This window comes from Gopherus evgoodei, chromosome 3 (genome assembly GCF_007399415.2).
Source record: "Gopherus evgoodei ecotype Sinaloan lineage chromosome 3, rGopEvg1_v1.p, whole genome shotgun sequence".
In the NCBI taxonomy this organism is placed as follows: Eukaryota; Metazoa; Chordata; order Testudines; family Testudinidae; genus Gopherus; species Gopherus evgoodei.
Genome location: NC_044324.1, coordinates 209641253 through 209667377, shown reverse-complemented (window position 1 = coordinate 209667377; position 26125 = coordinate 209641253). Strand labels below are relative to the sequence as shown.

The 26125-nt window shown below is 38.1% G+C and overlaps 1 protein-coding gene across 8 annotated transcripts in view; it reads left to right on the top strand.

Annotated features, from left to right (window-relative positions):
• EHBP1 (EH domain binding protein 1) overlaps positions 1–26125 on the top strand; it is a 321196-nt gene that overhangs the window by 216800 nt on the left and 78271 nt on the right. For all 8 annotated transcript variants that reach the window (XM_030557932.1, XM_030557930.1, XM_030557937.1 and 5 more), the window contains 4 exons: positions 3802–3980; positions 4620–4668; positions 11087–12001; positions 14358–14501. In XM_030557932.1, the coding sequence (XP_030413792.1) occupies positions 3802–3980; positions 4620–4668; positions 11087–12001; positions 14358–14501 (1287 nt within the window). The remainder of the gene's footprint in view (positions 1–3801; positions 3981–4619; positions 4669–11086; positions 12002–14357; positions 14502–26125) is intronic.

The window sequence follows — 26125 nt, the reverse complement described above, 5'->3', positions numbered from 1 at the left end:
AGGGCATTCACCTGAGAGGTGGGGAACCCACATTCAAATCTCTTCTTGTCAACAGGCAGAGGTTGGGAACTGAACCAGGGTCTCCAACATTCTACGTAAGTGCCCGAATTACAGGGCTGCCTTCTCCTCCTTCCACTGGCTGTTTTGTGTGGAGTTAGATGTGTGCCACCACCGTTCTTGCCTAAGGCATCTCCCCTCCGAGAGGGGGGTTCCCAGCTGTGGATAGCAAACAGAGCAGCACGGACTTACTTAAGCACCTCGCTCCAGGAGAGGGGTGGGGCTTGAGACATGTACCTCTTGTCAGCATCTCCAGTTGGCTATCTTAGGCTGTTTCCTGCCTCACGTGCTAGCTTTTTTGTATCCCATTCTCAAGCGTCTGTTTCTTCTCCATGCATTGTAGTGGGATCCTAGATACCTAACAAAGGGTTTGTGGATTCTAGTGATTTTCAAGGTGCCTAAACCTTAGCCATTGTGATGCTCAGCGCTGCAATGCCCAAGTCCCTTTGTGGTTCTGGGCCAAAATAGTTATTCTGATACCTTGGAATGTTAAGACACCACCTAATATTAAACTGTTGCTCATTCCTCTATCTGAGAAAGCAACATTTGAAGATTTTGCTGCCATAGCTCAAAGTATTTACTAGATTCAACAAGCTGCAGACGCATGACCAAATCTAGCAACCTGTTTTGGCTGTGTGTGCTTTTGTACAGGTATTTCCAAAATAAGCACAGTGAGCTTGAGTTTTGAACTTGAACTGATTGTGTGTGAGTGCTTGTTAGAGTGTATAGTTAAACAGGAAAAAGCTCATTATGTATTCGTTTTCTCCACCAGTAGTGTTCCCGTTAATCTTGTAGAACAAAGTACATGCCAGAGATGTGCCACTGTTACTGATATTGCATTTATTTATTTAAAGGAAATGTTTTCCATGACAGAGTTTTTTAAACAATTAAAATGAGCTTGCCCCCCTCTCCCAGGTAAGTTCATAGTGTAGGCTCATCACTCAGTTACTGTTCATATTTTCCCCAGTATGTACTGATTTGAATGCCTTTATCACCGACCAAGTACTGAAAGCTCTGATGAGAACTGTGTGAGAGAGACATATATACATCACAGGATTCACTTCACCCTCCTCCAAAATATTTTAAGGTGCTAAATCTGGATAAGAGAAAAGAATGGCATAGAATTTCTTCTTCATCTTGTTTCCATCTAATAATCTATATAATTACAGCATGCAATGCTAGTGTCTTACACATTCTGGGGTGGGAAATCATTTTAGAAACAAGAACATAAATTTAAGTTCAAAATCCTCCCACCCCAAGTGATTCCAGTTTAATGAAAGTTTTCCTAGGAATGTATCATTTCAAATGTTATATCCAATAACAGTACATTAATTTGTAAAGAATATGCTGAAATGTTAGATTTGGCCACAAGGAATATGGATTTAAAGGCTTAGTCATCTCTAACTATTCTAATACAATACAGTTAATGAGTTAATTATTCAGTGTACTTTAAATATCTGTAATTAAGGTACTTAAAATGCAGTGTTCTTTCAGATCATTTGACCAAAAAGATTCTAGATGTTGACTGGAATACTTAACATTTTATAGTGTGGAGAGTTTTAGCAACAAGTGTACAGTGCTGAATGCTGTCTATCACTATCCACGTTAAAATCATATTCGTGTCATCAGATCTGTGAAATTTACCTATGTAATATTAAGGCCTTATAGTTCAATCCAATAATAAATAGTTTCTAATGGCCTGTCTGCAAGTCAATATTGTATGGTTTGGTAGAGGTATTTCTGAGTTTTAAAATGCTAAAATACAATTTAGTGTTATTACTGTAATTTTATCATCCACGTTACTTAGGTGTATAACTGTTTAGACCTCAAACGCATTTTTTTCGTACTCAAATGCCAAAATCTTGGGACTCTGATGAAGAAAACAAAGTGATAAATTATCATTTATATTTGAGAGAGACCTAAACCCAGAATCTGATCTCTCTTACATCAGAGTGACCCTGGAGTTATTCCACTGAAGACTCTAGGCAGTGATATTCATTAGATCAGAATCTGGCCCGTGGTGTTGATATTTACAAAGTTTAGACATTAGATCAGATATTACCTCTTTTTCCTCTCTCATTTTGTAAGTCTTTGTTGAGATGTTAGTGCATTTAACCTAGAGAATATTTGTCGTATCATTAATGGAAGAGCTCCAGTTAGTTCACCCTGATTTAAACTGTTAGCTGAATTGAAACACCCTTTGTGAACAGTTATTCTATGGATACATTTGAACATTAAAACAAAATTGAATTAAAATACAGATTTTGTGCACTCTGAATGAGCAGTGCAACTATAGTGCACTATAATAATATGAATAATACGATGCTGAGGTGGGTTTGTTTATATAACAATTTATTAGTCTAACAAGTAATAAAAATGATAAATTACCTGCATGGTATTTCTATTACAGGTACTGTGAGTTATCTTCCCCACAATTAGTAAAAACATAAATCAGATTTTGTGAGGTTGACAGTTTGAATTGTTTAGCACTGACATGCTTTAGTCAAGTGGGGGCATCATTGGTCTTTCACAAACAGGCAGCAGGAACAGAGGATTTACTTGTTAAACTTAAGTGGCTGTGATACAGTGAATGACTTGCTCCCTTTTTACTTTAATTTGGAGGGCCCAGAGCCTTAAGCTGAGCAAATGGCATGTTTTGGTATCTGTATAATTTTTTAATTACACTATATATTTTTTTTAATATGCTTAACCGTTTTTCTCAGTAGTGTCCTGGAGTTTTGGATTTATGCCTGTTAACTTCATTTAACTCCTTTCATTATACACAAGAACATTTTAAATTGAGAAGTCTTTTTGATGGAGAAATGTATTTTTCTTGAAAATATCAACTAGAATTAGCAATTACTTTTTTAAATTCAAGAAACTTAAGGACATTTTGATAAGTTCAAAATACTTGAAATGAAATTCTCTATTGCATCCCAGATGTTATTTCCTTGTAACTGTTTCACCGGAAAAGAAACATTATTAGCTAATGTTGTTTGTCTTAAATCAGAGCTAATCCAGCTTCAGCATTTGTCTTCTGAATCTTTTTTCCAAATAAACAGAGGGAAATAGGAGAACAAATGAAAATTGCTGTAATGAAGTCATTTTGCTGTGATATTTCATAAATGACACTAAAATATCTTGCTGCCATTACATTTTATGTAACAAAATATTTGAACATGAGGTATACAGCTTCAAACTTTACACTTGAATGTATACAAGATTAATGTATTAAGTGTATGTCACACACAGGGACTTTGATCTTTGTGCTGCAATAGTAGATCACAAATTGTGGTAAACTTTGACCTTGATATGCTTTGCTTTTGATCCAGTCAGAATGTTGTCTTCATTAAAAATGAAAGGGCTTGTGGGGATGCTTTTACATGACTGCATTTTGGAAAATCTTTTTAAGGGTGCATAACATAACCCAGACTGTGCCATAGTATGCCTTAAGTATTTAAGCACTTGAACATGGTGTTTCCATTGGTACAATTCTTTGCCTGATTTCATATATAAGTTTAGAATTTTGTATATCTACATCCTTTAGAGGCAAGTGCCAAGGGCTAAGACTGAAGATAATAACTGACTATTTGTGTCTTTTGCAAGTTACAGTCATTATAAACTGACAGCTTTGAAGGACCTAAACTGACATCAAAGGATGCAGATCATCTAGTTAGGTCAATTAATGTTAATTCTCGTCTTCCATTAAATTCTTTTATGTTTTTCTCTTTTCTTTTTTTCCAGCCAAGCCCAGTATCAAGTCCTGTTTTGGGGAGAAAGCCAAATGCTAGTCAGTCACTGCTAGTATGGTGCAAAGAAGTTACAAAAAACTATAGAGGAGTGAAAATCACCAATTTTACTACATCATGGAGAAATGGTTTATCTTTCTGTGCAATATTACACCACTTTAGGCCAGATTTAATGTAAGTCATAACATTTATACCATCACACTTACATTTTATATCTGTGCTACAATTAAATGTACAGAAGAGTAAAACCACTGTTCACTATTAGGTCTTGAAATGTTCATCTATTTCATAATTTTCTTCTACAGGGCACCATTCTTTGTTGGAAAAGCAATTTACAAATGGCCAAACTTTATGACCTCCCTTGTTCTCCCATCCAAAAACAATCCTTTCTCTCCTTCATATGATACGTTTTTCTTCTTCTTAATCTTATATAAAAAAAACTGACTTCAGGATGATTATGAAAATTGTGTTAGTGTTGAAATGAGATGAGACAAATAAGCCCGTAGCTCTTTGTACATTGACGACAACGGATTACCTCATGGTAAATTTGGTTGTCAGGGCCAGCTTCTAGTCCCTGCCTTAACTTCTCTTTTAGATGGAAGGCTTCAGGCAATGAAACATGAAATCGCTGGGGTTTATTTATTTATTTATTTATTTTATTTTCCACACTATTAGTTTTGTTGATTGAATTGCTGTGAAATTGATAGTTACTGTAAGATATTATTGTATGTCAAATTTTTAGATTCAGTTTGTTTTAAAACTGCTGCTTTTATCAAATACTGTACATACCCACTGTGCCATTTTCCCCCTCAGTGACTACAAGTCCTTGAATCCTCAAGATATTAAAGAGAACAACAAAAAGGTAAGAACTGCCAGGAAAAAAAAGCCACATAGCTTCAATTTTGCCTTCACTGCAGGTTTTTATTAATTTTGGGAAAGAGGTTGTTTTGTAAGGTCATAACTGCAGCTCACAGAAGGTATTCAGCCTCCTGTGGTTCAAATCGGATGCATTATTGACTCTAGTTTGTCATAGTCTTTAACATTCACAACAAGTGCTAGGCTGGCGTTAGAGTTTAATATTTGTATGGCCTACATTAATGCAAACTGAGAGAGGTTTTGTGATCATTTCTCTTTTTCTAATCAGCCGTTTAATTAAAAAAGAAATACAAAATATTATTGTTCTATAATTACTTGCTTCCAGACTTGTCCATTACCTTAAAAGAAATCACTGAGTTGGTCATAATCAGAGCTGTTTTACTAGTTTTTATATTTTTAAAAATATAAGCTCCCACACACTTTTATCCAGCATTGTCAATAAAACTAGGCGGTACTGTGTGCTGTATTTTTGTATTACGCGTCATATTTAGGGGGAAAAAATATTCTCAAACATGACTTTTTAAAAAAAGACTAAAACATTAATGAAATATTATGTGGTAGTGTACTGGGCCAAGGGATGTTCTGAAACAAGTTCAGTAATCTGAGTCCTAAGCATAACTCAGTTTAGGAGTTACAAGAAAATATTCTATTGCTGATTGCTGCTAGTGTCTTAGACTAGTTACACACTTTAATTTTCATAAGATGCACCTGCTTGGCCTGAGAGGGATACATTTTAAAATGCTCATTTTCTATTTGATTCACTTACAATAAAATTATAACTGAAAATCAATGCAAAATTGCTCTTTTCTTAGCTTGTCTTCTGGATACTCTGATCTTATATTTTTAAACTCTTTTTTAAAAAATTCACTATAAGAAATTTGAAAAAATCAAATGTATAGCAAAATAAAATATCTTTTTACTAAACTATAGTATATGACGCTTTTGCACTGGAAATATCTTTGAAGAATGTTGGACTGCATATCCATTTGCATTGTGTAGAAGTGCTTGGTTAAAATTGTAAATGGCAGTCATATTTTTATGCATTCTGAACACTAATGCATTGACCAAAAAGCAGGTAATCATTAAAAATAATGCTAAAGTGTGATAAATGATGATGCATTTCTGATCTGTTGCCATCTACCCTTGTGATTTTGGACATGGACAGTGCATGCTTTGACATCTTTTTCATAACAATATGTGGGGTCTTGTGATGACCTAAGAGGATTATCTGTGATATCACAGAGCTTTCTATGACCATGTGATTTTAAACTTCAAGCTCCCATGATTGTAAGGGCTAGTCAAGTAGTATTATAAAATGTAGATTGAATAGATGTTCTATTTTAAAAATGCTCTGTTAATGTGAAATCAATTATATCATCATTTTATTTATACAACTGTGATGGCAAATGATGAGCTATAGTGAAAATGTTTTAGCCAATCTCCCTAATAGTATATAATTCTCATTGCTAAAGAAATAATTGTTGTTGTTGTTGTGCAGTTTTTTCTTTCATCACTTTGCAACCCTTTGCCTGACAGCTACATTGAGTATTTCAGTTGCTTCCTGCAGATTTATTTCCTGGTCTCACACAGTTCTGCCTGATAACCCTGTGTGCCCTTCATTGGAATGAATGCAGCTCTGGGAACAATGGCTGTGTATAAATTCCATGCAGATGTGTAACACATTTGACAATGACTCCTCCTAACCAATTAAAATAACATCTATGAATTAATAAGACAATTTTCTTGTCTGAAGCATCTCTTTTTTCCCTCTCCCATGCTGTAAATTGGCAGGGAAAGAGGTAAAAGGTTACTGACCATAGATGTAAAGGTTAACCTAAATGAATATTCCTTTGAGAAGTGTTTGACCTTGTTTATGTTGGTATTTCTCTCCTGAAGAGGTAACTATTTCAGTGTAATTGCTATGTATAATTATATATTGAAATGTAGTGTTACAAAAAGCACAACATCAGAGTTTCTACATAAACCAAGCTAATTATTTTCTTAATCAGTAAGCAGTGCTGAGTAAAAAAGGTATTTACCTGTGACATCTGATCTTGACCAATATGTCAGTGTGTTACATAATTGGGAGATGTTTAGAATACTGCCTGTGGTGCTTGTGTTGAGGGATTGCAATTCGTGTCCATCAATCAACTTGTCAGGATATATCAATAAATAAAAAAAACTTAATTAAGAAATAGTTAAGGTTGCAAGTGTATCAAATGTTGCCTAATGTGCAGAACATATATTATAATTTCTGTAGAATAATTTTTCTGGCTCCAAAACATAAATTATTTCGTTCAGGGTGCATTAATATATTTCAGAGCTCCATGAGATTTCTGTTAATGCACTATATTGACTGAGTATTAAGATGATTTTAGGCTAAAAGAGAAAATGTGATTATCTTTGGGATTATGAAATATGTAAACTATATGAGAATAGTTTCTCAGCTAGCATAAAAAGATATAGTTCCATCTAGTCCATGGTGTTTTACATTTGCCTTAGTACTTGTAGAGCTTTACCTATATTATTGACCAACTAATATTTGTACTATGTTGTTTTGTTTTTAATAAGCAAACACAAACTATATGTTATAGTTACGCTATATTGGAAATATAGCCCTTGATAAGGAAATGGCATTTGGCAATTGCCTGGTAACATATTCTTCACTTCACAGATGATAAGGGGACTAAACTAGGCTTGGATGCAACTTCCATGGGGTTGAGAGTATGTGAAGCAGGAATGTATGGCCTGAGAGAAGTGGTTGCAACTTAACTGTTAGTTTCCTGATTGTTATATTTTTGAGAGGGTTTTATTAGGTTGAAGAATTTATGTTGTGGACATTGTAATGTATTGTTTCATGTTAGATTGAGACACTCTTTTAACTGCATTTCCTAACAAAGATTTTTATGGACTAATTTCCAATTTTGTTGAGCAATAATGTATTCTAACTTTAAGTATTATTAATTATAAAGAGAAATAACTGTAAGTGACAGTAATAAACATTTATGATTGACAGTTATTAATAAAGAAATGCAATGTAAAGATACCTAAACACTGTATTTTGATTGAAAATAGTAAACTAATATTTATTACATTATATTGATTAACTAATATTAAATTTCTCAAGTTAATTTTTACTCAAACTATTACTGCCTTATCAAAATAAGTGACCTCTTAAGGAAGGCAACAGTTTAAAATATCAAAGAAGATCCCCAGAATTATGGAAAAACTGAAAAAACATGGATAATTCCTTCCTGCCTTCATGGTAACAGCCACATTTTTATGCCAGGAATCCAAATTCATATATTTGCACAAGATCCTACAAACACTTATGCATATGCTTAATTTTAAACAGATGAGATGTCTGATTGACTTCAGTGGGACTACTTGCATCTGTGAAGTAAAGCACGTAGATAAGTGTTTGCAGGATTCAGGACTTAGTTATGTGCATATTTAATAAAATGTATGTATGCCTACTCGCTTAAACAGAAGAGTAACATTATACAATTTGAATAGCATGTAATTGATTACAGTCCAAAAATATAGTATATCTGCTTGAAAATCCAGACTTTACTGGATTTTCTACAAAAGAAGAAAAAAAATGTATACACTGGTATGTGAATATATCCACAACATGCAGTTGTTACTTATAGAACTATCAGCAATCAAAAGTCTACGTGCCAACCTACATATTTATATTAAACAGTTTTTCCCCTCTGATCTCTGATTTTTCCCCCTCTAATGTTATTTTCCATTTTTAAAAGGCAACATTATGTCTACTTGTAGTGACTACATTCCACTGGGCATTAGGTCTCTTAGAAATCTAGCTTTTCTAGTATAAATTGTAAGATTATATTATATAACCCATTCATTGTTTTTAACATTATGCAACGTAATGTCCCGTAGTTGCATTTCGTCCTTTACAGAATAGAATTCTTTGTTGTAAATGTGTTTGCTTGTGGAAACTGTGTGATTTGAAATTAGTTATTGAGACATGACTCCATTGTTAATAATTATGGAAAAACAAATGAGCAAAAGTACACATTTGGTCCAGAATGAGAGAGAATGGGAGTGTGAACCACTGGGAAACAGTAATCAGAAACATCACTAAGAGCAAAATTTAACAGCTAATCCTTAATAATCCTAGATACATCAAGAATATGCTGTTGGGTTTTTTTAAATCCACTCTTCAAAGTTAGTTTTTTGCTTTAATATTATTAAGTGTGAACCTTTCCCAACCTGCTGTAAAACACAGTCCACACATACATTTTATAGAGTCGAAACTCACACACTTCCTGAAGTTTAGGTTTGCGAACTTTGAAATTAACCCTAATTAACTTAAATTACCCACCTAAATTCCTATGCCATGTTCCCTCTGTATTCCTGCTTCTCTGGACTCCTGAGGTCTTCTTGATTTCCTTCCTCCCTTACCTACCAGTGTCCTGCCCCCTTCCATATTTTCTCTCCTCCTTCTCTTCCAGAGCTGCATTCCAAGACCAGATACTATGGCTCTGTGCCAACCCTCCATGTGCTGTCTTATCCCCTACACCAGTGGTTCTCAAAGCCGGTCCACTGCTTGTTCGGGGAAAGCCTCTGGCTGGCCAGGCCGGTTTGTTTATCTGCCACGTTCAATGGGGACTGTGGGAAGGGCAGCCAGCACATCCCTTGGTCTGCGCCGCTTACCGTAGCCCCATTGGCCTGGAGCAGCGAACCGCAGCCAGTGGGAGCTGCAATCAGCCGAACCTGCGGATGTGCCAGGTAAACAAACTGTCCTGGCCTGCCACGGGCTTTCCCTGAACAAGTGGCTGACCGGCTTTGAGAACCACTGCCCTATACCCCATCCATGTTACTTCCCAGCCACGCTCTTCTCTCTTCTTCCCCCCACCAATATCTCCCTCCAGCCCTCTACCAGACCCTTTCCTGGGCTCTTGGCTCAACCTAGAATCAGAAGGCGTCTGTTTTCTATTTCATCTATATTTTTAAATATTGCTCTTTCTGCATCTAAACACAGCTCTCTTTTCCACCCCCCAGCTAACATTCCTGAAAGGCACTTCTCCTCAGCAAGAACAACAAAATCAAATTTACAACTTCTGAGACCTAGCTCAAACCATCCGGGACACAATAAGCTAAAAAGCATTGGGAACAGTAGCTAAAGTTTCAACATATCATCATGTTAAAAAGCTGCTGTTATTTTTTAGATCAGCTTTTAACATATTCCTTTTATTCAGAATATTTTAGCTATGATTTTTAGAACTTTAGAACCCACTAGAAAAATGATTGTTTTTTATTTAAGGGGGGAGGGGAATAGAGGCAAAACTAGTGGAATTTTTAAGTGAATCTAAAATAACCAACAGGATGCCTTTTTAAAGGCTTCCTGGAAACACAATATTGTCTTCCAGGGTTAGTCCAGGAGAGTAATAATTAATTGTAAATTGAGAAACAGCTTTAAGTCTTCAAAACTAGAAAAACCTGATGCACCAACCACAGTCATTTAAAGGGCTAGCAGAAATAATACAATGTGGTTTCACATACGCTGTAGTATCCAAGCTCTGTAGTGCTTTCAAACAGAAATGAAGTGAGAAATAAATTCACTATTCTCTTTATATAAGTTTAGTGTCAAGTAGATGTTTTAGAAATACATTTCTGTGCTTAAACAATATGACTTGTATCAGGTAATCTAGGGTGTAGTTCATTTTGGTTATCTGGCTGTACTTTTTCATCAACACAAATCACTGCAATTACATGGCCAGTAGAAGGGAGAAGGTTGATCACCAGTGATAAAGCCCAGGATGGATTAGTGTAGTGTTTCTTTATATCTTTGTTCCTTATCTTAAAAACCCATCCTTAGGTTTTTTTTGTTCCAACTCTTACACTTTTTTTTAATTTGCTTCTTTCCTGCTTCTTGAGTGAGAACCATTTAAGATGCCAATAGATTTTGTTAATGAAAACTGAAAAAAAAAAAATTTTAGGTTCCACTTTCACACACATCCATTTGTTCATGAATGTGTCTACTATATCCTGAATAATGTCTGTTGTTTTTACTATAGCATGACAATATATTAAAAACGAATGCAATGTTTTTATTCTCTTGATTTAGGTTCCTATGGAGATTATGCTGTGTAGAATCTGTCAAGAAAATTGACAGGTTGTGCAACAACTTAGGGACAATATATTAAAACTTGGCTTATACAGTGGCAAATATAAAATGGTTAATTCACAACTATATTACTCCGTGGAAGCCCATAGAGTAAAACAACAGTATCACAATGGTGAATCAGGCTCACGATATCTGATATTTTTAACTGTTTTGTTTTTTCAAATGAAATTTTCAATTGTCATTTTTGAGTTGTTATGCTATGTGATGAAATTACTGTATTGTAATCCTTGTGTTGTTTATTTTTAAGGCATATGATGGGTTTGCCAGTATAGGAATATCTCGATTGCTGGAACCTTCTGACATGGTTTTGTTAGCAATTCCTGACAAACTGACCGTTATGACTTACCTCTATCAAATAAGGGCACATTTCAGTGGCCAAGAACTAAATGTGGTTCAGATAGAGGAGAACAGTAGTAAAAGCACGTATAAAGTAGGTAACTATGAAACGGACACAAACAGTTCTGTCGATCAGGAAAAGTTCTATGCAGAGCTTAATGATCTGAACCGAGAGCCTGAACTGCACCAGCCTGAAAGTGGTTTGGCAGACTTCGTTTCACAGGATGACTCTGTATTTGTAAATGACAGTGGTGTTGGAGAATCAGAAAGTGAGCATCAGACACCTGATGACCATTTAAGCCCAAGCACAGCTTCCCCTTCTTCTCGCAGGACTCGAAGTGACACTGATCCACAGAAATCCCAGCAGAGCTCTGGAGGGACTTCTGGATCTGAAGAGGCCAGGAAATGCAGCAGTGCAGATACAGCACAGCCACAGCCTTTGCTGGGAAGGAAGAAACTGCTGAAAGTGGACACTTTGGACTTGAGTGACTTGCCACATGTCAGTGATCAAAAAAAGGATGAATCTCCAACCGTTGTTTATGAAGATGCTGACAAGAAAAGACACCAGAGTTCAGACAGTACCCTTAGTTTCTCAGAGCAAGAAAAACTGCGACATACAGGATCCACAGAAAGCAGGAGATCAGATCCTTGCTCACCTGTCAAAAAAAACAGTGTATCTCCCACTTCTGAAGTTGGATACTCTTATAACAAGGATACAGATCTTACAAAGAAAAAACCTGCTTCTCTGAAGCCAACAGAGACCGATTCTGACACTGACACCAGAACGGTTATAAATCACACAGATCAAACTGCAAAAACTGCACAGGTAAGAAATTTGAACATTATGTATACATAAATAAACAATGTGTAGTTGAAACAAAATGGGGTTACTGTTCAAGTTAATTTCTATGCATCACCTTTATAATTCATTGTGTCTTTGACAAGCTAGGTGGAGCTTTGTTTTTTTTTTATTGTCTGACAAACCAGATATTCTTCACTAGCTGAATACTCGGAAAAAGCATGGGATGTTAAAAAGAGCTACTGCATGAAAAAAATCCATAACTCTTTTTATAGGAATTATCTTACTGTTAATTTTTTCTCCCTTTCCAATTAAAGTAAATAAAATTGTATTCTCAGCCAGCTGAAGGAGTCTAGCTTCAAGATTTTTGCTATTGATTGTGGAACCCCCAAGCTTTTTTGTGACTATTGCATGCTGAAGCATTACATGAAAAAAGTTATTCATTCATTGATTCATATACAACAGTGTACAGTTTCTAAACTTTTGAATGCTTCAGAATATACTAGGAATATTTCAAATCTTATCTGAGAAGTAGCATGGCCTGATGAACTGAACACACACCTGTTAGCAAGGAACCTGTGAGTTCTAACTTTGGTTCTTTTGCTGATGTTTTGTGCAGCCTTGAGCAAGTCATTTAACCACTGTCTGTTTTCACATCTGTAATATGGGGATAATACATACATATCTCCCAAGGATATTGTGAGGATCAGTTGACTGATAGTTGAACAGTATTTTGAAGGTGTAAAGCATTACATAAATGCTAACGTTATTTTGATGTCTTTCCCTGCATCCTACTAAATCAAATCAGTCATACAAATATTTCTAAAATGTTATCAACTTCATATTCAAGAGAGCTAAATCAGGCCCGTAATTTTTTTCCTGAGGACAACTTTCTTTGTTTTTAGCTTTCTTTTGATTAGTTTCCATCAGCTGTAAAAAGAGATGTGTGTGGCTAGTCGGCCATGTTGTGCAATGGTTCAGATGGAGCCATGTTTTACATTTTCAGGACCCCTTTTTCCTTTCACAAGCAAGTGTGACCTGAATACATTTTATTTTAAGAAATTTGGTACTTATATTGAACACTACTACAGCGATGTGGACATAAAAGAGCTGGCTAGATGGACAGACAGGCATGTTTCTTAAGTTTACACAGAATATTGCACTGTGGTTTTTTACTTGCTCACTCTCTTTTACAAGTTAGGTGAATAGCTCTTCTTTAAAGGAGATGATTTAGACTAGGATCATCTTCTGAGACCCAGGTGCAGCTCTCTCCCTGCTTGTGCAGAAAGGAGAAGTGTCACAGCTGCAACTCTGCTGTAAACTCTCAGGAGCCCCAAACACCTGCCCCAAAAGCAGTGGAACCTCATGAAGTTTTTTTGGCAACTCTTCCCCTGTGAATTGGTTTCTTAATGGGAGGGAGTGATCTGGCCCACAGAAAATAGCATGACAGGTAGAGGCTGTGTGTCTCCTGTATTGACATTTTCAGTGCAAGGGGGAAATAAGCTAAGAAGGATGAAGGGATGGCTTATGGGGGCCTTCTAGGGTAGTTAATCCTTTTGAGTATTTGTACCAGTTAATCAAACTTAAAACCTCAGCTGTACCAGCCACAGCCTTTGCCAGAAAAACAGCACATAAACCTGACTGTTGCAGGAACACATCCTCCAAAGCATGATGGCCCCAACTCTTGCTCATATATAGGCCTTCTTTCCAGGGCCAAAACCACATGGAGGGTCATGTCCCCAGGGTCTTCATTTCAGGAGTCACATAACTGGACAGAGTCAAAGACTCAGGATTATGCACATATGCACTTGTAAGTGTTCCAGTCAATCCATTGTGCATATGCAGGGCTCCTTGTACTATTGTTTCTACTCTGAGAGGTAATGAGTTGTGCGAATGGATATATGAGACTTTCTTCTGACTGTTTGTAGCTACAATCCCGGCACAGGTTTTTGCTGTTTTTGCATCTTGCGTATGGGCCCCTTTATGGGACGGAAGCGGAATTATACCAGCTGTCAGTCGCCAAGGAAGAATTACATTTATGTACATATTTTAAATAGTTAAAAACATAGTAGATGTAAAATAGTTTCCATCTAGCTGGTTCATTTTTTTTTTCCCCGACAGCTCTAAATTTAAGGTATTAAATGTTGATAGAAAATCAGTGAAACTCTGTTTATGTCATAAAGGCCTGTGAGGTTATTTTTTAATTTTACATTTTTATCCTTTTTATTTTCCATTGCTGTAGAATGTTATGTCAGTTCATGAAGCTGTAATCCTCTGAATCCTGACTTTTATTATTTAGGCAGGCTCCTGGCTACTAACTGCTCTATCAGTGTTGAATATGGTGGGGTTTCTTTGCCATTAATTCTATTTCTTTGTTTTTAAGCAACGAATATTGTCAAGACAAGAAGAACTTAAAGAACGAGCAAGAGTTCTTCTTGAGCAAGCAAGAAGAGATGCAGCTTTAAAGGCAGGGAATAAACCTATAACCAGTACTATCATTCCAGCCCACGCTAAGCAGCTGAGCGATGTAAGCAGTGTTGGCCATCACGGCAGTTAACATAAGAAAATATTTTAATTCATCTTAACATGTTTATATTTTAATTGGTTTAGTAAGCTAATTAATTTTTGTTTGGTCAGAATGTAACTTCTGTGGGGGGCAAGTGCCCACAGGGAATATTTTTTCCACAGTAAATGTCCCAATCCTTCAAGGTGCTTTGTTACCATCAGCTCTTATTAGCATCTGACTCTCCCTCTGTTGAAGGCAATGGAAAAGGCCCATAGACTTCATTGGAGGTGCTCTGAGCACCGTATAGGATTGTTTTTAAATATTAAGACATTAGTGGGATGAAAAGCAAAACTACCTGTTAAATTATAGCAAAGCGCGTTACCCTGTTTTTAGTGGTGTCCTTTTACCATAAGAATGAATTATGCTGGTGACACTGGAAAATGTAGCTTTGCAAACTAGGTTCAGTGGGGAGGCAGCTGCAGCGACTCCTTGCCCCACCAGTAACCTCCATGGTGACCTGGAGGGGACCATTCTCTCTGAAGATTAAAGCTAACTTAATTTTTATGCAAATCTTTTCAAAGCAGAGATTGCCTGTTGTGTCAGATTATGTGCAGTAATTTTGTGATTCTAGCCATTGTGTATTAGAGACTGAACTGATACTACAGCACTTGTTTCACTAAAAACTTCAGTCTGACTAAATTATGATGACTGTGATAAAGATTTTGAATCATTCACTGATTCACACCATTAATAGTCTGGCCCTCTCGGTCAAATTCTGCCTTTTGATTGGTGTGAGATTTCACAATATAAGTGAATTTAGAATTTGGCATTTTTTATTCTCTGAGCCATCCTGATTCTGCAGTTATAGGTATTTTTTTTTCTTAGAAAATGTTTTTTTCTTCCCCAAAAAAACTAGACTTTTTTTTTACTAATTTTTCTTGAAAAGAAAAAAAAAGCTCAAGCCCCATTTACATGGTGAGAAGATGTCATCTGAATTTTTTATTTTTTGCAAATGTGTTTAAAGTATCGAATGTTACTAGAAATTTCACCTTCATTTAAAAAAATAGCTTTTCTCAATCGCTCAGATTGCATTATAGGAAAGGAATTATAGCAAGCTCAGGTAGTGATGCCTAGTTAAGGTTGCTTGACACTTTTTATTGTAAGACCATGTTTTCAGTTCCATATAAATTTTCCAAACTTTAATCATTTGGGCTGAAATTTTCCATGCCAGGTGCCTATATTTTTTTGGTAAATTTCAGGGGCGGGGGGGAAACAGTTTAGCTGTTTCTCGGAACAAGGCTAAGGGAAAATGCGTTGTTTTGTCCATGTTATAAAATTCTTACAACCATTTCACTGAGAAGCTCTAACCCTGGAGCAGGAATTTGAAATTTGATAGGGAGGTTACACTGGTATCAGGGGTGCTTTTGGTCATCCTCATAAAAATCTACCCAAATACTATATGGCTAAGTTATGAAACACTGAGAATATCAGTTCACACATGTTCAGGAGAGACTTCGTTAGAGTTTGGCCGCTAAATTCTCTGAAGATTCCATCTGTACAGAGCATGCTTAAGCCTGGGACTGCAGGGACTTAGAAGGACTTTCTGGGTACATCTACATTGGAATAAGAGACCTGTGTCATGTCCACGTCTGGCTCAGGTCAGCTGACTCGGGTTCATGGGGCTCAAGCTGTGAGGCTAAAAATTGTGTAGATGTTGAGGCTCGGGCTGGAGCCTGGGCTTAGGGACCCTGCCCCACTCACGGGGTTGCAGAGCCCAGGTTCCAGCCTGAGCCCCAGTGTCTACACCACAGTTAAACAGCCCCATAGTCTAAGCCTCACAAGACCCAAGTTAGCTGACAGGGGACAGCTCCAGGTGTTTCCTTGCAGTGTAGACATACCCTTTGTGCAATTGCAGCTCCTGCTAGTCAGGGGCCACTGTGCACACGTCACAGGAATTGAAAGCTGGACTATTCTCTCACCTGGGATCTCAGTGCTCCTTCTAGCAGGTAGCAAGGAGGAGGAAAAGGAGGAAGCCATCCCACTGGATTTCAGAGAGGAGAGAAGTCAGGGCTGGGTGAGTGACGAGCAGCGAGAATAGGATATGGAGCAAGGGGAAAATGAGGAAGCAAAGAGGGGTTGGAAACAGGATCCAGAGCCAAAGAGCCACTCCTCTGTTGAGTTTCCTCTTCATTATCTGGTGGATGGCCTTCATGGTTAGTGCCAGGAGGAGGTTGATGAGGTGGCCTTGTGATGGAGCCAGAGATGGGGTATGTGAAAACAAGGTGGTGTAGGGAAAAGTGCAGCCAGAACCTCAGTAGGTGGTTTGGAGAAGTCAGAAGACAGGCTGCAGCCTGACAGACACTATGCAGATGTGCAGCAGGTTTCCCTCTGACTGCAAAAGGAACAAGTGTTAGGAGACTCCATAAACCGCATCCACCTTGCTCACAGCTCTGAGGAGGAAGCGCCAACTGATATCCCTGGCAGGCTGTGGGACTATGATGGAGAATAGGCTGTCCCACGAGTGAGGAGGTGGGTGGTATGGAGCACTAGCATGTAGAGAGATTCACAGTGTGCGATTTGGAGATGGGCTGGCTAGATGGCATTCACTCTGCTCAGGTGATACATATGGGGCAGTGGGGGAGGCTCATGGGGCAGAGGCTCGGTGATCCGGAGGGTCAGGGTCAGGACAGGCTCAATAGAAGTGAAAGAAGCAGGGGGCAAGGCTGCCCTCACTTCCTAGAGCATATGATGGGGGGATGTATAGGGTGAGCAATACGTGCATTGGCCAGTTACCACAGGGTCCACCCAGTCCTTCTTACCATAGTCCAGGAGGTCTCAGACTCTGGTGACACCATTCTCCAGCATACAAAGGGGAACTCTAGCAAATGCTTTGGAGATAGGCCGGATGTGGTCTGGGTGTGGTTTGGAGGTTGTCCGGCTGGATGGCATTCAGCTGGCTCAAGTGGCATATCAGAGGCAGTCAGGGAGGCTTGAGGGGCAGAAGCCTGATGACAAATTCCAGAGGTTAGGAGTGAAGGATGGACAGGGAGCACCCTCCCACAGGACCTGCTCGAAGAAAGCAAGAGAAGCAGGAAGCAAAGCTGTCCTTACCTCCTGGAGCACATGACAGGGGACATGCAGGGTGGGCAGCCCCATCCACTGGCTACGTGCCACGGATCCATCTGATCATGGTCCAGGAGGTCTCTGAGTCTGGTGATACAGCCAGAGCCAACTTCCAGCATACCCAGGGAGACTCCACCACCTGCACCCTAAGGTGTGGAATGCCTAGCACACGTTCTCCTAGGAGGTCCTCCCAGCCACTGTGAACCTGGTCGCTGAAACTAGCTTCCAGATCCTTGAGGAGGTCTTGGTAAAAGACCGTCAGCTCAGAGCGGTCTCAGGGGAGTCCCCTTGGATGGCAGTAAAAGAGCCATATTGGAGCCCTAAGAGGGTTTGGAAGGTGTGTACAGAATGAGGTAGGGGACTGCTGGAAGAAAAAGGGTGGTCTTATGATTAAGGCAGTGAAATCCTGCCCTTGAGAATTGGTTTCGGTCCCTGCTTCTGTCACAGTTCCTGTAGAAATCTGGGCAAGTCACTTAAAGCAAACTTTTCACAGGTGGTCACTGATTGTGTTTTTCTCATTTTCTGAGTGTCTGACTTTAAACACCTGGCGTCTAATTTCCAGATATTCTGAGCACTCACAATTGAACCTGAAGTCAATGAGAGATGTGCTGAAAACATATTAAGTGCTATAGAATGCTGTGTGCTCAGAAAAATGAGGTTAAAGGCACTTCAAACTGGTCACCCATATCTAAGGCACGGATTTAACTTTACTTTCCCACTGCCTCAGTTCGCCATCTGTAAAATGGGGAGAATAGCACCCCCTTACCTCACAGTGGTGTTCTGAAAATAATTGAAGTTTGTGAAGCACTGGGAGGCTGTACTGATCAGCATCATAGAAAAGGGCATGGGGAAATGTATAATTTTGCATTCAGAGCAGTGTATTATAGTGCAGTAAACAAGGCCTAGGGCCACACATTGAACAGTGATGATAAAATGAATATTAAATAGCTGCTTATTCAGTGAGCACTGTCCATCCCATGTACTGAATGAGACGGAACCCGTGGAAAATAGCACTGTGTGATATGTAATTAAAGACTGTATCATAATACATACTAAGGAGGCTGAATTAAGGTTGCATAAGAAAACTTTGTTATGGGATTTTCTAGCTTTTGATTGCTTGGCTTTGTAATCTTAACTTTCTTTTAATGTGGTGTTTGTATATTGTGTGCGTGTGTGTGTGTGCGTGCATGCACACACCCATATATATATAAGGTAAAGTAAATTCATATATTTGCAAGATCAGCAGGTGTCTTCTGGAAGGGCAGAGCTTCTCTCTTTCTCTTACCTATTTGTTGTGAGCCCATAGCCAGGCATCTAGTTCTATTTTAGTGATAGTACACGGATTTACACCAGGCCATACACCACTACTTTATTAGCTTCCTGAAAAAAATGCTTTGGATAGAGCAGATTATTTTTTCTCTGCTGTCTGCAGTTTTTTGCAGTTTGTTAATAGTAGCAGTAAGGAAAAACTTTCAGCTAGGCGTCTTTGGTTTCATATTGATCAGAATGTTAGATGTCAGTATTCCAATTGCATGGAGTAAAATCCAGTTTCTAATCCAACTCCTGCTCAGGTCAGTAAGAATCTTTTCACGCTTTGGAGTTGGATTGGGCCATTTATTGATTTTCAAGAAAAGAAGAGGAAAAAATGTTACAAATACTTCATGGCCAGTTTCAAAACTGACTAGTGATTTGAGGTACCACAATTTTTGAGAGCCCAAACTGAGACAGATAAAAAGGACCTGATTTTTCATATGGTGGGTGCTCGTTTTTTTACTGAAAATCAGGCTCTTATGAGATGTTGCAAGTTAGGCACCCACAATGGGGATTGGTCCTGCTTTGAGCAGGGGGTTGGACTAGATGACCTCCTGAGGTCCCTTCCAACTCTGATATTCTATGATTCAATCTTTATTAGCTTTTGGAAAATCTTGGCCCATGTACTTTATTCTAATATTTGTAGATTCCATCTCAGCACTATAAGTGGTATTTTTTTAAGTAAACAAATAAGTACTATGTATGTACCTTTGGCACGCTGGATCTTAACAAAAAAGAGAGAATTGCCAAGTCCATTCAGTGGTCATAAACTAATTTCATTTGCATTACCCCTGTTAGGTATTTGCTATTCTGATTTGGTTTGGTTTAAGTCCTTTTTAAAGAAAAGGGAAGACTAGTTCTCCACTGTGCATGACGTAAATACATCAGAGCCTTTCACTAGCCTAACCTTTCCCTTCCTAAGGGGGAGCCAGAATTGTGCTATTTAGTTCAGTAGCCATGTTATTGTCCCAGCTGGCCATTCCTTGTTTTGTGTACTCCATTGTCACTTTATTGGCTGCTAGCTGACCGCTCCTGAAGCACTGGCTGTTTTCCCTTAACTTTCCCTTAACTCTCTTGGCCTTTCTCCCTGGATCTCTCCCCACTGTAATGTCTGTCCATCCTTATAGATTAGCATTACGCCCACGTCACTGTTCTTCCTTTGCTTTACTCACAAATTGTTTTGCTGGTAGACTAGAGACACCAAGAGAGAAAAGTTATGACTGAATTTGCTCATCTATCTTTTAGGTCCTCCCCTTTCTCCCAATTTCTTACTACTTCTTACTTGTCTTTGACATTCAGTCCTCTTCACTGTGTGTCTCCTTGCTCCTTTCCCCTCTTTGCTCTTTATCTTCTACTCCTCCTACCTGTCCTGTCCCTCTCAACTCCCCTACCTCTCCTCCATGACTCCTTCTATCCAATGCCTCCCTTCTTTATTGTTTTGTGCCTTGATTTCCTTTCCTTTCCCCTTGTCTGCTCTTCCCCTTCTTTTCCTCCTGCTTTCCCTACCCTTACTCTATTGCTCCATCTCATTTTCTTTCACTCATTCCCCTGTCCTCTTCTGCTAGCAGTATGGAAGCACTGCTTTCACTGCTGGGTCTGCTCAGTCAGTGCCTCTAATAGTCATGCATCAGGCAAAGCAAGGAGTATCCGTGTGTTTGGAATCCCATTCTGTCTAGCAGCCAGTCAGAGGAAGACGTGACAGCATCAATCAGAGGGACTGAGAAAGTGAGCTCATAGTGTGGGGGCAAGGGACGAGGAGAGTATGAGCCCATAGATGAATGTTAGGGATTGACAGCAGTGTTATGCTCCTCAAAACTGGTGCAGGATTTCCCAGACCAGAGGGGTGGATTTCAGAGCCATGTGATCACAGGTGCTAATTTTATTGAAAGAAGCACAGAAGTTGACTGGATAGTCCCTATCGTATCACATTCATCTAAGGGTTTTATAATTCTGGTTTTAATTATCATTTCAGCCAGTTTGCCTGATACTGATATTAGGCTTGCTGGTCTGTAATTCCCAGAACCAATCCAATGCCTTTTCAAAGAGAGGGACAATATTTGCTTCTTGCCAGTCTTCTGGCAGAATGACTGATTTGAATGAGAGATTGCACAATTTTGTTGCCGCTCAGCCACTTTGACTGTTCAAAGGAGCATAAGGGAGTTAGGTGCATGACCTCTTCAGGCTCCTTCAAAAATCCCCGCTTCATTCTTAAACTTCTTCAGAACTCTTGAAAATGTTTCATCTGGGCCCAGTCATTTGCTGTGCTTCCATTTGTTTTAGATCCATCTCTCTTGACTCCGCAGTCTGTGTAAGTACCTCATGTTTAATATCTGCAAAGGGTTGAGCCAGTGTACGTATCTCCCCCAAATTCTCTGTGGTGAACATGGAGTCAGAGATATTATTTAGATCAGGGATCGGCAACCTTTCAGAAGTGATATACCGAATCTTCATTCATTCACTCTAATTTAAGGTTTTGCATGCCAGTAATACATTTTAACGTTCTTAGAAGGTCTCTTTCTATAAGTCTATAATATATAACTAAACTATTGTTGTATGTAAAGTAAATAAGGTTTTTAAAATGTTTAAGAAGTTTAATTTAAAATTAAATAAAATATAGAGCCCCCCGAACCATTGGCCAGCATCCAGGCAGTGTGAGTGCCACTGAAAATCAGCCTGCGTGCCGCTTTTGGCACCCGTGCCATAGGTTGCCTACTGCTGATTTAGATTCTCCAACATTGTCCTTAGCTCCCTTGCAGTCCAACAGACCCACCAGTTCTCTCACAGGAGTCTTACTATTGATGGACTTACACAATTTCTGGTTGTTCATTTTTCTGCCTGGCTATTTGCTCTTCAATTTCTCCCTCACTTTCCATTATAAAGATGACCTGCTGTAGTTTATATTCCTTTCTATTAACTTTACTGATCTGAATTTCCTTTTTCTAAAGGGTACCTGTTTGGTTTTAGTGACATCTTTGCCCTTGCTATTTAGCTGTGTTTTTGCCTCTTGTTTCCTTTTTAGGGATATGCATTCATTCTGTGACTCTGTTATAGGATACTTAAATTGCCTCCATGCTGAGTCTAAGGATTTTAATTTCCTCATTTTAACCTGTAGGCCGTTTTTGACTGGCTTATACATTTTAATTTAACTTTTCTTTTCTCAAGTTTAATGTAATAGTGCTAGGTTTTGGCATAACTCCTCCACCCAGAGATTATTGAATTTAGTTATGTTGTGGTTATTGTTAACAGCTGGTACTTGGGTGAAATATCCTGAAAGGGAGACTTTGAGTAGGTAGGTGGGGAGACTGGGTTGATGAATTAGTGGGAAGAAACAAAACTGGCACAGGGACAAACTGGAGGAGACACAGACAAAAGAGGACAGTCTTGAGAGGAACAGGAACAGAAAGTCTGTACCCAGTGGAGAAGAGTCCCTGGCAGAACCTGGAGTAGAACTCATGATTCGTAAGTCAATATTTCTTTGGTATCAGCAAATATCTGTGAAACCCACTGGCAAAGTATGACACATCCCTCTCTAGTGCTGGTCCACAAACCAGGTGGCAACCTACTACTGCTATCAGTTATTCTGTTAGCTCAAGTACAAAGATCTGTGCTGTGGAACAAAATGTTCCAACCCAGCTAATGATCACCTGAGTAACAGTATGATTACACCAGGTGGAATTTAAAAAAACTAGGAAATCTAATTTTAAAAAGATGGTCACAAAAATACATTAAGAGAACATTAAGGTTGCAATGGCAAGTACTCAAAAGATAGGAAATGCCAGAATTAAGATTTCCTGTGCAGCCTTCATTTTTAATCCCTTTGTGCATATGCATGTGCATTATCATACAATCTTCAATTACATACTGTTTTTCCCTTAGGACCCAGGCTTCATTCAGTGCCCAAGATGGACCTGCTCTGGATATGAATCCAGGTTGTGTAGTACAGGATGCGGTTGTCTGTAGGACCCTACCTCATTTGTGATAGAAGTCAGAAGATGTGTGGTGAATGAGGTGAGGGATTGCAGGAAGAGAAAGGATGGTGTCATGGTTAAGGCAGTGGAATACCACCAGGAAAAGTGAATTTGATCCCTGCCTTTGCCATAGAGTTCTTACATGATGCTGGGCAAGTCACTTAAATAAAACTTTTCACAGATAGTTACTAATTGTGTGTTTTTCATTTTCTGGGGACCCAACTTGAGACTGGAGTCTGATTTGCAGAATTGCTGAGCACTCACAGCTATCATTGAGCCATGCTTTATATATAAAGTATTAGATAATGCTAAGTGCTCTAAAACTTCAGGCAATAGGCATCTCAACCTGGACACCCAAAATAGTGTACAGTTTTGACTTAACTTGCTCTGTGCCTCAATTTTCTGTCTGTAAAATGGAGATAATGATATCACCTTGCCTCAGAGGTGTGTTGTGAAAATGAATTCATTAATGTTTGTGACCTACTCGGATACTGTAGTGAAGAGTACTGTAGAAAAGTCCATGAGGAAATTAATAATTCTGTAGTCAGAGCACAGTTTATGTATAGTGTGTAGTAAATAAGGCCTGGGGCCACACGTTAAACAGTGAGGGTCAAATGAAATATTGAATAGCTGCTCATTCAGTGAGCACCGTCCATTCTGTGCACTGAATGAGGCAGGGCTACTTTGGAAAACATAGTGTGTGATCATGTAATTAAAGACTGTATCATAATGCATATACACAAAGGGCTGAATTAAGGTTAAGATCAACCTCAGTTCTGACATTTCCACTTCTGGTTTTGGAGCCTTAACATTCGTTTTGTGTATGTGTGTGTTAGTTATATAGACTACCTTAGTGCAATGTAGTCAGTATCATGGATTTCAGGAAAAAATTATGCTTGTCTGCATTGATCTGGGAAAAGAAAGGATGGCAACCTATTACCAGTTTCAGTTACTTCGTTAGCTCAAGTGGCAAAGTTTTGTGCTGTGGAATTAAATGCAGATCCAGTTGCCGGATTGCACCCTTAGTGTAGATTTGGCCAAGATGTTCCAGTGGCTAGGGTCTAACTGAAGACTTAAGAGTCCTAGGTTCAAGTCCCTGATTCACCACAGACTTCCTGTGTGACATTAGGTAATTCACTTAGTCGCTCTGTGCCTCAGTTTCCCATCTTTAAAATGGGAAGTACTACTATACTTCTCTACTTCACAGAAGTGTTGTGAGGATGCATACATTAAAGACTGTGAGGTGCTCAGATACTACAGCAGTGAGTGTCATATATAAACACCTAAGATAAAAAGACAGATAAATAGACACTAAAGGATTAGTTTCAGAGAGGGATCCCTGTAGTACTGAAGTTTAAATAGTTGTTGGTAGCATAATTACTATATACTGTCTAGAGAGAGACTTAATAATTTAGTTGTTAATATTACCATTTGGTGTTTACCCAAGCTGAGGGAGAAATAGAAGCTATTAATTATATATTTTTAAAGAAAGAGATTTGGGGAAGTATATTCAGATTTTTCTTTACCGGAATATACATAAATAAAGTGGCTCTCAAAAAAGCTGTTACTCGCTATATACAATATTTGCATGTTTGGAGGTAGGAGGAGAGAATTGCTAAGAGATCAATTCTTTCTGCTCAGAATACTTCTTTTTATTACTCTGTTGCTCAAAGGACTTATTGCATCTGTATCTAATTGCTATTTAATAAGCTCTTTCTACTCTAGGTATCAATCTGTTTTTCCCATTACTTTTCATTTTCATAAATATTTTTCAGTGCCAAAATAATAACTTTTTTTAGCATGCACAGTGAAAATGAAAATCATTTTAAAAAACCCATCATAAATTAACAAAATCTGGTTAGGTATTTGTAATTTAATTTGTATAAGTTTATTTAAATTTTGACAGCATACATTTGCACAGATACTGGATATTCCATCAGCAATTAAATAAACATAAGGGTTTTTTTTAACATTCAAAGCCTTTTTTAAACAGTTTCATTTATTGTTTGAATCCTACAATAATCTCCCCTCCCAAATAAGCCGCTTAACATGCTGCTGCAATACATGACCAAAAGTAAACCACAGACAGCATGGACAAGGAGTGATGCAGGATGAAATTTACAGTAGATAGTGCAAACTCATGCATTCATTCCACTGAAAACCTCCTTAAACAAAATTTGCTATTATAAGTGTTCTTTCCTCAAAACATTATTTTTAACAAATTCTTGAAAATTACTTCCATTGATGTTTTTGATGTAAACTAAAATCCCTACTTCTACTGTATTAAGAAAGGCATTTAGGTCATCAATGAAATTTTCTCTGGCCTTCCTAGATAGCTATTAAATGCCTGTGATTAAGATCCAAAGAAATGCTACCAAGTTGTTCCTATTATTTCTTTATGAGAAAACCAAGGTAGCAAAGCTATTGTTTTGCCAATTAAACCTATGACAGATATTTTTGTATTGAAGGGTGGAACTTTACAGGAAGCAACCTTGGTCTTTTAATGTTAATTGGAAAATATTGATTGAAAAACAGACTAGTCTGTCATGCTGATAATTGTGACCAGACTTAGATATGATCACTAGATCTACTTGAGATTACAAAAGAAGCAGTTACTATCTAATTGGTAAAAAAGATTGAACATTATTTTGGTAATCCCTGAATGTTGGTAAATTATTCCCTGATGTTCATTTATATGTCTTCTATGTATGCCACTATAAAACTGCTGAATATGGTTTAAACTGATAAGACTATGTTGTGTGCTAGTTAAATTTCATGAGTATGGCAAGTTCCATAGCTATTTTAACTATACACTCTTCCTTAAATGAAGGGTAGACCAACTGACTGAACAATTCAGTAAACTGCCAAACTGATATTTACTTCTTCGTAATGAAACACTAAGGTCTGTATAGTCCGATCCAGTTTCATTGATGGTGAGTGAAAACAAACAAATTGTTTTATTTCATATTCCTAAATACATTAAAAATAAAAATGGTCAGTGACTATCCTGAAGAAGGTTCTAAATCTTTTGACAATATATTTGATAATTTTAGCTATTTTTCTTATTTTGAAGTTATAGTATAGTATTTCACTGTACAAGGGCTGACCACATATGACTCCCATATATGATTATAGAGGGGAGGGGAAAGCAATCTGCTCCTCTTGCTGTGTAATTTAGTCTCATTCACAGCTAGAATTAATATGTACTGTCAGTTTCACATCAGCAAGACATTTTATAAGTAT